We start from the raw sequence: 16,272 nt of genomic DNA, 5'->3' as shown, positions 1-16,272 counted from the left end.
AAGCCATGAAGAACATCAACAGAGTACAGTCTCGTTCTTCATGGACGTGCAGACATCTATCTTTCAGATGGCACTTCTACTGATTAGAATGGGAATTTGGTTCATTATTTCATCTTCCCGCAAAATAATAACAAAGCCAATATTGGCACTCAAACTCTAACCAAACCAGAAACTTGCAGGTTTATGTCACTTGTACAGTAAACAGTACCTTCACTCATGAAACTGTCAGGGAATGCCATTTTGTTTTAATGACAATAAACATAATGGATTAAATTCTAAGTGGCTACATAATCATCTAATTTAACTTGCTCAAAATTCCAGAAATCATTCCATGCTACAAAAGTGAATCGCCGCTCACTGTCGGTTAATTATTGATGCATCATGTCATGGTGTCTGCTTTTGCTTCATCCTGAGCCATTTCCCTTGCAGTTTTGTTTTGTTGGTGATGGTTTGCCATCCACCCTCAGAAATAGAGCAAGGTTGTGAGTTCCAAGTCTATCTCAGTCAGAACATGAATCAAGCCCAATCATTGATACACTGATTAACATTAGTCAAATCTTGGAAGCTTATGAGGAATGCAATTTGCTTTATATTGAATTTAAGATGATATTTTCAACAACTGGTATATGTGTTGGTTAAGGCATGTTATTTCACTATGTCATTTTGCAAAATAACTTTGTAACTCAAACTGCTGGAAAAATAACAGTGAGGTCATAACTAATGCCTTTGGCTTAAGGAAGCAGGAATATTAAAGATGATTTTTAAGTGAGAGTTGGACAGACCTATTGTTAGTCTGTCTCAGGAGTAATAATAGCCTGTTCTGGGCACTGCAACTCATTAACAACATGGCGATCTTGAGAGAGAATGGTATGTGCATTCACCAAGAACTTGTGTTCAGTTATAATCTTTAATGTAGTCTAACATCTCAAGGTGCTTCACATAAATATTCTGGAGTAACTTTTGACACCTAGCCATAAGGAACTGTTGAGGCAGGTAACAAAATGTTTGATGAGAAAAGTAGATTTTGAGTGTCTGGAAGAAGAAAAGCAAGACGAGAGAGGAGGAGAGGTGTTAGGAGAGAATTCTACAGGCCAGGACCTTGGTAGGTAAGATCATGAATGTCAAAGGTGAACTGACTGGCCTCTTGAGAACTCAAGATTCAATCTGAAGGAATACAGACAGCTCAGAAGATTGTAGGGTGAGAGATATAGTTGGAAGAGGCCATTGAGGAATATGAAAACAAGTAAGAAGTGAGGAGGACCTTGACCAGAAACCAACATCAATTAGTAGGAACAGAGTTGATTTGTGAACATAACTTTGTCAAAACTTGCACCAAGGCACCAAAGCTTTGGAGGCCTAAAGTTGATGGAAGGCGATGAAGGGCTTTTGCCCGAAACATTGATTTTCCTCCTCCTCTGATGCTGCCTGACCTGCTCTGCTTTCCAGCATTACTCTAATCTTGACTCTAACCTTCAACCTCTGCAGTACCCACTTTCACATTAAGTCGATGGTAGTTGAACCATGGGAGGTCTCCAGGTATGTGCAAGAATAGACCAATATAGAAGTAACAAATGCATCCGGTAGGGTTACAGTCAAACAATGTCAGAGGTGGAAACAGGCAATCTCACTAGTGGACAGATGTAATGATTGGGAGTTCATCACAGAGGGGAAAACTGACACCAATCCTGTTCAGCCTCAAAAGAGTAAAGGATTCACATCAGCACTTCACAAACATTTTCCGAATGTGACCTCATTTTGAAGCTTTAAATTTATAATATTGATGATTTGGACGATACCACTGTGAAATAGGTCAGATCTTAGACCACATCAAGGGTTAATAAGATCACTGCAGGTAATTGTTTGATTCTACAGGATGACTGTAAAAAATGAGGTCTGCAGATGCTGGAGATCACAGCTGAAAATGTGTTGCTGGTCAAAGCACAGCAGGCCAGGCAGCATCTCAGAAATAGGGATGACTGTAAATACCCAAGCTAAAAGGTATATTATGAAGAAGAAAGCCCACAGGCTTAGCTCATGTTCTAGAGTATCAGGGATTTGGAGGTGGTAATAACTGAGATTTTTTAAGTCGATGAAAGGAATTGTAAGGGCAGTGCAAATAACTATTTCCTTTGGTATAAGAGTCCTGAGTAAAGGAAATGACCATACAAAGAAAAAGCTAAGTTGTTCATGAATGATGCCAGGAAACACTTTTCTTCACGAACAACCAAAAATATGCAAATCTTCCTCAAATAAAACTGTTACCAGAAGGTCAACTGAATTTCAAAATTGAGATTAATTCCAGGACTGGGACTGTGACTGAGACTGATGTAGAACCAAGGTCAAAGATTGGGCCACAGTTCCATGCTGGAACAGGCTTCAGGGGTTGAATGGCCAACTCCAGTTCCCATGTTCATAATTAACTCAAAAGAACTTGCTAACCATTAAAAACAATATTGTTGTTTAATCAACCAATTCTATTTCTCCCAGTTTGTAATTAATTATTTAAAACTGTATGGTTACATATTATAGCATAGAGACAGGTCCTTCGACCCATCTGTCCTAGTCATCTATCATGTGACTGCTCAGTCTTCTCTTTTCTAAAGAAGCAGGCCCCAGTCTCTCTGCTCTCTCAGCACTCCACTCTCTCAGTAGTATGAGCTGAGATTAAAACATTGTACTCGAGTCTCTAGAGTGTGAGTTGAAATCATGATCTGTTGACTCAAACAACAGTCCTGCCTAGTAAGCCAAAGCTGACATTTTTTGCATGGAATTACATATAGAAACAGAGAATAGGAGCAGGAGTATGCCATTTGGCCCTTCCAGGCTGCTGCACCATTCGTTATGGTCATGACCGATCATCCAATTCAACAGCCGGTTCCCACTTTCCTCCATATCTCTTGATCCCTTTAGTCCTGAGTTTTACATTAAAAAATAGGAGTTGGGACATCTTGTTGAGATTGTACAGGACTTTGGTGAAGCCACTTTTGTAGTACTGTGCAGAGTTTTGGTTACCCTGCTATAGAAATAATATTATTAAATTGGAGAGGGTTCAGAAAAGATTACAAGGATGTTGCAAACACTGGAGGGTAGTTATAAGGAGAGGCTGGATAGGTGGGGACTATTTTTTAAAATTGGAGCATATGAGGTTGAGAGATGACCCTAAAAGAGACTTATGAAATCTTGAGGAGTACAGATAAAGTAAATAGCAAAGCTCTTTTCCCTAGGGTAGGGGAGTGCAAACCTAGAGGGCATATGTTTAAGGTGAGAGGAGAAAGATTTTAAAAAGGGAACCAAGGGGCAACGTTTTCACACAGGGGGGGCATTCATATGTGGAATGAACTACCAGAGGAAGTTGTAGATTTAGGTACAGTTACAATATTTACAAGATATGTGAATAGGTACCTGGTAAGGAAAGGTTTAGAGGGAGATGGGCAAAATGCAGGCATGTGAGAATAGTTTTGCTTGGGAAACTTAGTTGGCATGGAGGAGTTGGACCAAAGGATCTGTTTCCGTGCTGTATGATTTTGACTGTATAAGTCCTTGAAATCATTCATTGTTTTAATCTCAACTGCTTTCTGTGGTAACAAGTTCCACAAGCTCAGCACGCTCAGAGTGAAAACATTTCTCATCTCAACTCCAAATAGTTTACCCTGTTTTGTTCGACCAGTCCATGGTTCTGGACTCCACTGTCACAGATCACTTCCGCTTCTACCCTGTCTGGTCCTGTTAGGATTTTATATATTTCTATGAGATTTCCACCCACCGCCCCCAGTTATTCAAAACTCCAGCGAATATAATCCTAAACAATTCAACCTCTCCTCATAAATCAGCCCTGCCATTCTAGACATCAGTCTGGTAAACCTTCACTGCACTCCCTTGTTGGCATGAATGTCTTTCTTCAGATAAGGAGACCAAAACCACACAAAATATTCCAGGTTTTGTCTCACTAAAACCATGTATAACTGCAGCAAGACATCCCTACTTCTATAGTTGAATCCTCTCTCTCTGAAGGCCAACACATCATTTGCCAAACTGACCATGTGCTGCACCTATGTGCTTACCTTCAGTTGCTGGTGCACATGGTCATCCTGGTCTACAGAATACTTTATACAGTACATACTGTTTCAGAATGAAATAAGTTTAAAATTACTAGTTACTTACAAACTAGGGGGTACAGAGGATTGAGACAATACCAACCCATGTGGCAAACTTTGAGAAGTCCTTCTATGGATTATTCCATAGGCTAATTGCTCCCCACACTCTTCTGGAGTATATCAACACCATCAAAACAAGTGGATAATTTACCTGGGAGTTAACACTATGCTATAGGACCTTTCTCCCACAAAGTATTCAACAGTATTCTTTCAATTAGCAGAGTTTACTTTTCAAGTCAGGAAATAATGTTTACCAGTACCTTTCTTGCAGTAATAGTTACAACTTCAAAGATAAAACAAGTTACAGTTCTATATCTAGGGAAAAAAAAATCATATGCTAGATAGAATGTATTGCGCAGAAACAGGCCATTTGGACCAACTAGACCATGCTAGTCTCATGTTCCATTTGAGCTTCCTCCTACACTTATCTATCAGTATAAGTCTATGTCCCTTCGGCTCCTCCTGCTGATACAAGTTCCCCTTAAATGCACCAATATTGTTTGCTTCAATCACTTTGTGCAGCAGCAAATCCTTATCTCCCTCTGTGTAAAGAGGTTTCTTAAGAATTCCCTACTTCTTTGTGAGTATCTCAATGACAAGTTTGGCTTTGCTCTTACCCACAAGCAGATATATCAAGTCCAGGGTATTAAAGCATTTCATAATCATAAAGATCTCAATTAGACTCCCTTCTCTTTTGAACAGAAAAGATATGTGACAAGTTCTCCCTTTCTTTTATATGTATTTCAATTCTGGCATTATCCTTGTAAATCTTTCCTTTAGCCACCACAGTACCTTTACATTCTTTTGAGTAAGAAATCACATAACACCAGGTTATCGTTCAACAGGTTTATTTGGAAGCACTAGCTTTCGGAGCACTGCTCCTTCATCACAAGACACAGAATTTATAGCAAAAGATTACAGTGTCATAGTGGTGTACTGAACAAACCTGGATTGTTAAGTCTTTTGTCTTTTAGAATGCAGGTTTCGGTTCATTAATACGTAAATACCAGAACTTCTTTTTTAAGTCGCCTTCTCAAGATAACTTAAGGTTTTATAACAAAATGTGACATCCTAGCTCAGACAATGCATTAAAGGTGTCAGGTCAGAGTACGTCTGTAGAACCAATCTTGAATCAGATTGGTCCTATTTCCAAAGTGGAATTTACAAAACATTACATGGATTGACTGTCGGCAGATTGTACATTCTTTTTTGCTCAAAAAATGCATCTGCAAATACAAATTCACCCCACAGACTCGTACATATGTGCGCGTGCCAGAGAGAGAGAGACAGAGAGTGTGTGTGTGTGTGTGTGTGTGTGTGTGTGTGTGTGTGTGAGAGAGAGTGAGAGAGAGAGAGAGCGCGAGGGAGCAAAAGTAAGAGAGAGTCACTTAGTGGGGTCACCTGTAGTGCGACATGAACCCAAGATTCCAGTTGAAGCCATCCCTGTGGATCCTGAACTTGGCTCTCAGCCTCTTTGCGTTATTGCCTATCCTGAAGTCAACCTTGGAGGACGATCACTCTAAGATTTAGGCCGAATGTCCCTGACCACTTTTAAAGTATAGTGATCAGACTTGTGAACACTATTGTACTCCATTCATGATCTGATCAAGAGTTTGCAAAGTTTTTCTACTTTTCTTTCCTATCCCTTTAGAAGCAAGCCCCAGCACTTGGTTTGATTTTGTTACAGTCTTACCGACCTGCATTGCAACTTTGCAAACTGTGTATTTCAACACCCTCTACCTAATACAGATTATATTCTGAGTGATACAGTGACCTCACTTTACTTATAATGTAGTTTAATTGTTAACAAGAGCTATAGTTTACTGGGGACATTTTGTTAGAACACTCTGTTACGGATTCAGGCTGTAGCTTTCCATCAGACAACATGGTACAGCACAGCCCTGCAGAAGGTTCAAACAGTCCCTTAGTCTTGCCTGAGGGCAAGTCTTAGAAGAAATGCAGCACAAATTTGCTAGTATGTTAAACTACAAAAAGAGAGTAAATAAACTAGGTTGCATTTAGAAGGAATTTAGAAGACTAAGGGTAGATTTGACTCTATAGTTAAAGGGGCTATGGGGCTAAAGATATGGGGCTAGGGTGGCTACAACAAATGAGGTTGCTTATTTGCCACAATCACACTGAATGGTGGAGAGATTCATGGTCTGATACTATTCCCAATGCAGCTATACCCTGCATACAACAAATCCACCAACTCACCATTTGCCACCTTCAGTGCATTCCTATTGATTTTGGAGCCTTCAAAGCCAGGTAAAGTAAGGACTCACTGGATCCTCAACCCAAAGAGAGAAAATGCTGGAAAATCTCAGCAGGTCTGGCAGCATCTGTAAGGAGAGAAAAGAGCTAACGTTTCAAGGCTAACTGACCCTTTGTCAAAGCTCACTGGATCCTCCAACTGAACACTACAGTGTCCCCTGAAAGACACTGGATAACCTTTCATCATCCATCTGGGCTCATTCATCCTGCTGAACAAAACCTAGTTCTGAAATACAAACTCCTAATCAAGACTTTTTTGTTGTTTCCATTTGCAAAAATTAGGTTCATACCAATTCTCCTCCAGGAAACAACCAAGACTTAGAATCTCATCACAATGAAGAGAAAATTTGGGAAAATTAGACAATTTCATCCGACCAGTACCACAATATTTATTCAATCAGTCAGCTCAAAGACAGCCCAAAGTCTAACCATGTCAAGCCCTCGTAGTTTCTAAACCTAGTAACGGACTGTTACTCAATACTTGTCAAAACAATTCCACAATTCAAACTATTATTCCCAAGTGACCCCATAATGCAAGGGAATAAGGAGGACAAATATGAGCAGTAACCAGTGCTGACCAAGTTGGACAAAACCTACTGAGTCTATGGTGCCAATGCCTGCCCGTTTGACATCCCACGATTCAACGTGCCAGTTTATTGAGCCATGAAAACAAAGAGTCCACATCAGGCTTCATTTCAACAGTTCAGTTTATACAGTAGGAGGGGGTAACTGGGTAACTCAAGTTGATTGCAACTCAAACTATCAGATTAAAACCCAATTTATTTGGCAATCCTGACGTCATGTTGCACAAATAATAATTCAGAAATCAAGTGGCAAAATTTATCTCCACTGAAAGTTTGTCTTCGAACTAGCACAATGTAAATGAAGTTCCATCTCCTAGCTCCAGCTTGACTACTTTAATCTGTTCTATATGTCAGCACAGGCAGGTCATTCTCTCTTTACTGTGGAAATGCAAATACAAACTACTCGTTGCAAATTCTTTAAAAGGGGAGGTAATGGAATAGTGGTAATGTCACTGGACTAGGAGTCCAGAACCCCAGGCCCTAAAGTCCTGGACACATAGGTTCAAATCCGCCAATGGAAGATACTGAAATGAGAGTTCAACCAAAATCTGGAATTAAAAAAAGTTAGCCGAATGGTAACCAATGGTGGCAGTCATAAAAGTTCATTGGTTCACTAATGCTCTTTAGGGAACTACTTCCCTGATCTGATCAACACATCACTCTCGACCCATAACAATATAATTGACTCTTAACTACGCTCAAAAACGGTCCAGGAAGCCACTCAGTTCCTGGGCAATAAATGCTGCCCACATCCCAGGGACAGTTTTTTTTCAAAAGTGCATTTATATGGTATTTTTAGCCAAATAAAATGTCCCAACATGCGTCCAATAGACATTCTAAAACAAACCATGACACCAAGCAATGCAAGGAACTATTAAGGCAGATAGCTAAAGGCTTGGTCAAACAGGTAAGTTTAAATAGAAAATAAGCTGGAAAGCCAAACAAGTTTGGGAAGGGAATTTCAGAGCTTAAAACCTAGGTGGGTTGAAGGCCAGTCATCAATGTTCAAGGAATTTAAATTGGCAAGAGGGACAGCTAGGTTATCGGGTAGGAAAAAGTTAAAAGATTAGAAAGGAGGAGTGACCAGACCCTGGATGGATTTGAAAACAAGGGGTAAAATCCTTGATTCAGGAAAAGGCACTCTGTTTGATTGGCACCAGATCCTCATCTTCAATTCCCGCTTCCTGATGAAGGGCTTTTGCCCGAAACATCGATTTTCCTACACCTCGGATGTTGCCTGACTTGCTGTGCTTTTCCAGCACCACTCTGATCTAAACCCTCATCTTCAATATTTAGTCCTTTCACCATTGACACATAATGGCAACAGTATATATTGCTATAACTCAGCTAGACAACATTGAGTTAAAAAAAAAATCTTGGACCGAAAATGGCCTCCCCTTAATTTTTAAATTGTGCTTTCTGGTTCTGGATTCTCCAACAAGGAAAATATCTTAGCTGAACTGACTCTACCTTTAACTATGTTACAAATTTCAAATCTCTTTTTTTGAAGAGAGAATCTAGGCTGTTTACTCAATTTCTCCTCATAGAACAGTTCCACCATCCAAGGAACAAGTCTGGTGAACCTTTCTACATCCACACTTTCCAACTACTTCCTTTTTAAGAAAGATTCTGCACAGCTGGTTCCCCTACCAAAGTGGATAACTTCACATTTTTCCACATTATCTTCCATTTGTCATATTTTTGACTATTCACTGTTCAAGTCCTCCTGAAGCTGTATTACATCTTCCTCACAACATCATCTCCTACTTAGCTTTGTATCTTGCAAATATCGAAATATTACATTTGGATCACACATCCAAATCAATTGTATATATTATGAATGGTTGAGTCCACAAACACTTCTGTCTCCTGTACTTAAATCTTCTTACCAAATAATTGAAAAACATTCCTGCACATTCAATATTAGATCTTAGATAAGCAATGACAATTTAGAGAAAATGGAGGAAAGTCTACAAGGCTAAGTATCACAGTGTGCACTTATAAACTGGCTTGGTTTTGGAAGACCTCACAGAAGGGAAGCATAGAACTGAAGAGGAAGAGGAGGAGGAAAAGGCAGACCAGAGAGTGAAGGGAAGTTGCTCATTCTGCCAATCAAGATAAAAGATCAGCCATAACGGATGTCATACCAGCACAAAATATTAACTGTTTCTCTCTCAACAAATGCTGTCAGGGCAGGGTTTTGCAACATTCGATGTTTCGGGGGGGGTGGCACGGTGACTCAGTGGTTAGCACTGCTTTCTCACGTCACCAGGGACTGAGGTTCGATTCCAGCCTCAGGTGACTGTCTGTGTGGAGTTTGTACATTCTCCCCTTGTCTGCAGGGGTTTCCTCCCAGTGCTACGGTCTTCTCCCACAATCCAAAGATGTGCAGGTTAGGTGAATTGGTCATGCTACATTGCCAATAGAGTTAGGTGCATTTGTCAGAGGGGAATGGGACTGGGTGGATTACTCTTTGGAGAGTTGGTGTGGACTAGTTGGGCCAAAAGACCTGTTTCCATGCTGAAGGGAATCTAATGTTAAAAAGAAATCAGCCAGATTAGGAATCAATGGTACAAAAATTGAATTCACTGGTGAAACTCAGCAAGTCTGGCAGTATTTGTGGGAGAAAGCAGTGTCAACATTTCAAATGGATTGGACTCTTAAGAGGGAGTAACTGGTAGCAGCTTGGGATATATGAAGTGCTTTAGCACAGTAGATTCCAAACAACATCACCTATTGCACACACCATAACATCACATTCAGCTTCTGTTTAAAGGATTTTCGCAGATATAGAAATATGAAAATGATTGGAAAAGATTAGCTAGATAGAGAAAGTAACAAATAGTGAAGTACGAGGACATTTACAATTCAAAAATGGTTAAGAGACTGGTCAAGGCTCATCTTAAGCAAAACTAGTTAGGGTTGAGCTCAGTCTGTCATAGTTTTAGCCACTCACTTCTCTTTTAGAAATTATCATATACACAACTCTGTTGTGTATAGACAAGTTTCAAAACACTCTTTCTCAACATCGACCACAAGATCCTAACACCAAACTCCAACTTGATAAAGTGGACCCTTCCACATCTGACAGATATTTTGCTGCACTGCCACACACGTCATTTACTGTGTCTGTTGCTCTCGAATGTGGTCTTCTCTACATTGGGAAGACAGGACGCCAACTTGCAGAACGTTTCTGAGAATACCTCTTGGACACATGTACTAAACGACCCCACTGCCCTGTGGCTGAACACCTCACCTCCTCAAACTCCACCAAAGATATGCAAGTCCCAGGCCTCCTCCACTGCCAAATTCTAGCCAACCGATGTCTGGAGGAAGAACGCCGCATCTTCTGCCTTGGGACCCTCCAACCACACAGGATCAATGTTGATTTCACCAGTTTCCTCATCTCCCCATCCCAATCTTATCCCAGATCCAACCCTCCAACTCGGCACCACCCTCTTGAACTGTCCTATCTGTCCATCTTCCTTCCCACCTATCTGCTTGACCATCCTTTCTGACCTAGCACCATCACCCTCTACCTTCATCTACCTATCACATTCCCAGCTACCTTCCCCAGCCCCATCACTCTCTCATTTATCTCTCACCCCCTTGGGCCACCCCACATTTCTGATGAAGACTTTATGCTTGAAACATCGACTGTCCTGCTCCTCAGACGCTGCCTGACCGGCTGTGCTTTTCCAGCACCACACCTTTTTACTCTGATCTCCAGCATCTGCAGTCCTCACTTTCTCCAACTTGATAACGCCTGACTGCAGTGGCAATAATCAGTAGCGACATTCTAGGTGAATTCACTGCACATTCAGTGAAACTGTCAACAGGTGTTTTTTCCTACCAACAATGCATTCCTACCCAAGTCAGTCATGACTGCTGCTGAAAGCCCAGATACTTTTCAGCCACGTTTGCGGCAAGAAAGAAAAATCTCAAGAATCCCAAATTACCCCCATGCATTACACAGAACTGCAAAATGTCACATCGAGTAATACTACTTAAATAAAAAGTCAAACAGACGAATGAGAAACAACCAGCAGCAGAGTGCAAATGAAGTAAAGTATAAGGGTGGTGCTTAGTTATTTGTTAAAAGCCAAACGATGCATTTGCATTCCCCCTCCCCCGGCCTTTTAAAAACAATCTCGTTTAGGGTGCAAGGTGGAAGACGGACGAGAGAAAGGGTGCAGCAAATGCAAAAATAGGACAGCTGGTGTCTTGAAGTGGAGGAGTCTACGGGAAGGGATTTTCATCTGAAAGTAATAACATGGTGCTGGGGAGGGGAACAAATGTGCCCCGGACCACAGTGTAGCATCGCTGGCGCTCCGGGGAACTGCATGGGATCGGGCTGCCTCTTATGGGGAAGTGGGGGAGGGAGTCCGGATAAGAGCGCCCCGGGGTAAGTCATCTGATGCCAACAAGGCCCTCTGCTCCCTTCCAGCCACGGCTTTCCCTCCTAATCAAGGCCGGTGATGCGAGTCAGGCCTAGACTACCGTCATCGTTCCTTCCTTCACATCTCCTCTGGACTTTAATGTGCATATATTTTTTAAATACACCGCTATCCTCCGAGGAAACATCTTGCACTTTTACCTCATCTTACAGCAATCCCGATCCAGGAATTGCAGCTCTGATTCTTGCCGACATAGCGAACCGCCACCGGCCGCGACCCTGCAGCTGTTGGACGGGGGAGGAGGGGCCCACTGGGCTCGGCGACACTGCGCAAGCGCCAGCGTGCAAGCACGGACTCGGCGACACTGCGCAAGCGCCAGCGTGCAAGCACGGACTCGGCGACACTGCGCAAGCGCCAGCGTGCAAGCACGGACTCGGCGACACTGCGCAAGCGCTAGCGTGCATACACGAACTCGGCGACATTGCGCAAGCGCCGGCGTGCAAACACGGACACGGAGACACTGCGCAGGCGTCAATGTGCGGGCTCCGGTTCGGCGTCACTGTGCGGACGCCGGCTGAACGACATGGTGCAAGCGTCAGTGTGAGCTCCGGCACGGTGTCACTGCGCAAGCGTCAGTGTGAGAGCTCCGGCACGGTGTCACCGCGCAAGCGTCAGTGTGAGGGCTCCAGCACGGTGTAGCTGCGCAGGTGCAGACACACAAGAGTCTGCCAGCCATCGGTCACATGACCGTTCTGAACATATGATGTGGAGATGCCGGTGTTGGACTGGGGTGTACAAAGTTAAAAATCACACAACACCAGGTTTTTTTTTAGATTAGACTTACAGTGTGGAAACAGGCCCTTCGGCCCAACAAGTCCACACCGACCCGCCGAAGCGCAACCCACCCATACCCCTACATTTACCCCTTGCCTAACACTATGGGCAATTTAGCATGGCCAATTCACCTGACCCGCACATCTTTGGACTGTGGGAGGAAACCGGAGCACCCGGAGGAAACCCACGCAGATACGGGGAGAACGTGCAAACTCCACACAGTCAGTCGCCTGAGTCGGGAATTGAACCCGGGTCTCAGGCGCTGTGAGGCAGCAGTTGGTTATAGTCCAACAGGTTTAGTTGGAAGCACACTAGCTTTCAGAGCAATGCTCCTTCATCAGGTGATTGTGGAGGGCTCGATCGTAACAGAATTTATAGCAAACATTTACAGTGTGATGTAACTGAAATTATACATTGAGAAATTGTCTGTTACGCCTTTCATCTGTTAGAATACAGTGATAGTTTCACTTCACCATTGTTAACAGCTAATCCGAGAATGCAACTTTAAAAAGAAGGATTTTGTGATTTACACATGAAAGAAGTGAAACTATCACTGTATTCTAAGATGAAAGGCTTAACAAACAATCAACTTTTCAATGATGTTACTTTGAGAGGCTATTCCCTTCAACAATACTGAAATTAGTATATCTGTTTTGCAGGGAAATGGCCACAGGTGGTTTCTCCAATGCCTGCCCCTAGCCCTTTTACTCTGCCTGTGTCATCCACTCTCTCCCTAACTGTGGACTGTTATCAGTGTGACTACCACTCTACGTGTTATCCCCAATATTCTCAGCCATGCAAATGCTGCTCTGTGTCCCAGCCATCATTCCAGTTCCGAAACTCAGGCTTCCAAGAGCTACAGCTGGGTACTCTTCCTGAATCTTTGCTGGTTCAGGCCTTGGAACACCTCATCTGCCGCCTTCAGACCCTGCAACCACACAGGTTCAATGTGGATTTCACCAGGTTCCTCACTTCCCCTCCCCCACCTTATCCCAGTCCCAAGTCTCCAACTCGGCACTGCCCTCTTAACCTGTCCATTGTCTTTTCCATCCATCCGCTCCACCTCCTCTCTGACCTATCACCTCCTCCCCCAGCTTCAACTACCTATCATATTGTCAGCTACCTTCCCACCAGCCCCAAACCCCTCCCATTTATCTCTCAGCACCCCCCCCCCAATTGCATGAGCCTCGTTCTTGATGAAGGATTATGCCTGAAATGTCGACTCTCCTGCTCCTCAGAAGCTGCCTGACCTGCTGTGCTTTTCCAGTACCCCACCCTTGACTCTGATCTCCATTATCTGCAGTCCTCATTTACTTCTATAACCTGGTGTTGTGTGATTTTAACTTTCTAAATGTAGTTAGCTTTGCATGTTTCCTGAACGGTTAATTGTTAACAGTAACATAATGTTAAAGCCATTTAAAAATCAGCTAATTACAATCTTTTTGCAATATCAAGCAGAATTTCATTGCTGTCATGGGTCTTACATTCGCATCTAAAATATTGTTGTGATGTTGAAAGATTCCAAAGAATGACATGCACCTTTTGCAGTACAAATATTCATATTATGTAACCAAACACAACCACCATTCTGCATCATTAACTTTCCTAAAATACTTCTGAGATGTTCTTTTCTTGCATTAATTGAATGAAGATTAAAATGTGGAACAGGAGTAGGCCATTTGCTCCCTCAAGCCTCATATTCGATCCAATATTCCTCAGTCTACTTCGCTGTCCATTCCTCATAAACCTTGATTTCCCTTTACTGATGAAGAATCTATCTATCGCAGCCTTAAATGTACACAAGAGTTCTGCCCCACAGCTCTCTTTGCCAAAGAGTTTCAAAGACTCAGAACTTCCACGGGAAGAAATTCCTCCTCATCTCACTCTTAAATTGGTGCCCCTTTTGTTCTGGCACTATGCCCTCTGGTCCTAGACTCTCCCATGAGGGAAAACATCCTCTCAACATTTACCCTGTCAAGCCCCTTAAGAATCCTATATGTTTCAATGAGAATACCTCTCATTATTCTAAACTCCAGTGAGTAGATTTCCAAATTGTTTAAATTTTGCTCATTAGACAATACCTCCATAACAGGGATCATCCTATGAAGCTTCTCTGAACTACCTCAGCTGAAATATCTTTCCTTAGATAAGGGGACCAAAACTTTGCATGTACTCCAGATGTGGTCTCACCAGCACCTTGTACAATGGTCGTAAGATTTCTCTACTCTTACTCCAACTCCCTTGAAATAAGGGCCGACATTCCATTAGTGTTTCCAATTATCTGTGGCATCTGTGTGCTAGCTTTCTGTGTTTTGTGTACAAGTATCCTTAAGTCTCTTTTTCTCCATTACAATAACACTGTTCGTTTGTTCTCCCTTCCAAAATGAACTTTACATTTTCCATTTGACAACTTTAGACAATAGACAATAGGTGCAGGAGTAGGCCATTCTGCCCTTTGAGCCTGCACCACCATTCAATATGATCATGGCTGATCATTCTTAACCAGTATCCTGTTCCTGCCTTATCTCTATAACCCTTGATTCCACTATCCTTGAGTGCTCTATCCAACTCTTTCTTAAATGAATCCAGAGACTGGGCTTCCACTGCCCTCTGGGGCAGAGCATTCCACACAGCCACCACTCTCTGGGTGAACAAGTTTCTCCTCATCTCTGTCCTAAATGGTCTACCCCGTATTTTTAAGCTGTGTCCTCTGGTTCGGCACTCATCCATCAGCTGAAACATGTTTCCTGCCTCCAGAGTGTCCAATCCTTTAATAATCTTATATGTCTCAATCAGATCCCCGCTCAGTCTTCTAAACCCAAGGCTATACAAGCCCAGTCGCTCCAGTCTTTCAGCGTAAGGTAGTTCTGCCATTCCAGGAATTGACCTCGTGAACCTATGCTGCACTCCCTCAATAGTCAGAATGTCTCTCCTCAAATTTGGAGACCAGAACTACACACAATACTCCAGGTGTGGTCTCACCATGGCCCTGTACAGCTGCAGAAGAGCCTCTTTGCTTCTATACTCAATCCCTCTTGTTATGAAGGCCAGCATGCTATTAGCCTTCTTCACTACCAGCTGGACCTGCATGCTTACCTTCATTGACTGGTGTACAAGAACACCCAGATCTCCTTGTACTGCCCCTTTACCTAAATTGATTCCATTTTGGTAATAATCTGCCTTCCTGTTCTTGCCACCAAAGTGGATAACCATGCATTTATCCACATTAAACTGCATCTGCCATCCATCTGACCACTCACCTAACCTGTCCAGGTCACCTTGTAATCTCCTAACTTCCTCCTCATATTTCACCCTGCCACCCAGCTTAGTATCATCAGCAAATTTGTTAATATTATTACTAATACCATCTTCTATATCATTAACATATATTGTCAAAAGCTGCGGTCCCAGCACTGATCCCTGCGGTACCCCACTGGTCACTGCCTGCCATTCCGAAATGGAGCCGTTTATCACTACTGTTTGTTTCCTGTCAGCCAACTAACTTTCAGTCCAAGTTAGTACTTTGCCCCCAATACCATGCGCCCTAATGTTGCTCACTAACCTCCTATGTGGGACTTTATCAAAAGCTTTCTGAAAGTCCAGGTACACTACATCTACTGGATCTCCCTCGTCCATCTTCAGAGTTACATCCTCAAAAAAATTCCAGAAGATTAGTCAAGCATGATTTCCCCTTCATAAATCCATGCTGTCTCTGACCTAACCTGTTACTACTATCCAGATGTGTTGTAATTTCATCCTTTACAATAGACTCCAGCATCTTTCCCACCACTGAGGTCAAACTAACTGGTCTATAATTTCCTGCTTTCTCTCTCCCACCTTTCTTAAAAAGTGGTACAACATTAGCCACCCTCCAATCCGCAGGAACTGATCCCGAATCTATCGAACTCTGGATAATAATCACCAACGCATCCACGATTTCTCGAGCCACTTCCTTCAGTACCCTGGAATGTAGACCATCAGGCCCCGGGACTTATCAACCTTCAGACCAAGCAGTCTCACCAACACCAG

The 16,272-nt window shown here is 42.7% G+C and overlaps 1 protein-coding gene across 3 annotated transcripts in view; it reads right to left on the bottom strand.

Annotated features, from left to right (window-relative positions):
- The window catches only part of ralbp1 (ralA binding protein 1), a 64,601-nt gene that overhangs the window by 25,295 nt on the left and 23,034 nt on the right, over window positions 1-16,272 (bottom strand). The window contains exons 1-2 of one of the 3 annotated variants that reach the window (XM_060823848.1): window positions 11,610-11,724; window positions 6,372-6,496 (exon numbers count right to left, since the gene is read on the bottom strand). The exons of 1 other annotated variant lie outside the window; for it this stretch is intronic. In XM_060823848.1, the coding sequence (XP_060679831.1) occupies window positions 6,372-6,374 (3 nt within the window). In that variant the 5' untranslated portion in view covers window positions 6,375-6,496; window positions 11,610-11,724. Of the gene's footprint in view, window positions 1-6,371; window positions 6,497-11,609; window positions 11,725-16,272 lie in introns of those variants that run through there. One more of the 3 variants, XM_060823849.1, reaches the window with a different exon arrangement.

Source organism: Hemiscyllium ocellatum, chromosome 4 (assembly GCF_020745735.1).
Source record: "Hemiscyllium ocellatum isolate sHemOce1 chromosome 4, sHemOce1.pat.X.cur, whole genome shotgun sequence".
Lineage (NCBI taxonomy): Eukaryota > Metazoa > Chordata > Chondrichthyes > Orectolobiformes > Hemiscylliidae > Hemiscyllium > Hemiscyllium ocellatum.
Note: the sequence above shows the minus strand (reverse complement) of the source record. Positions and strands in the feature narration are given on the sequence as shown.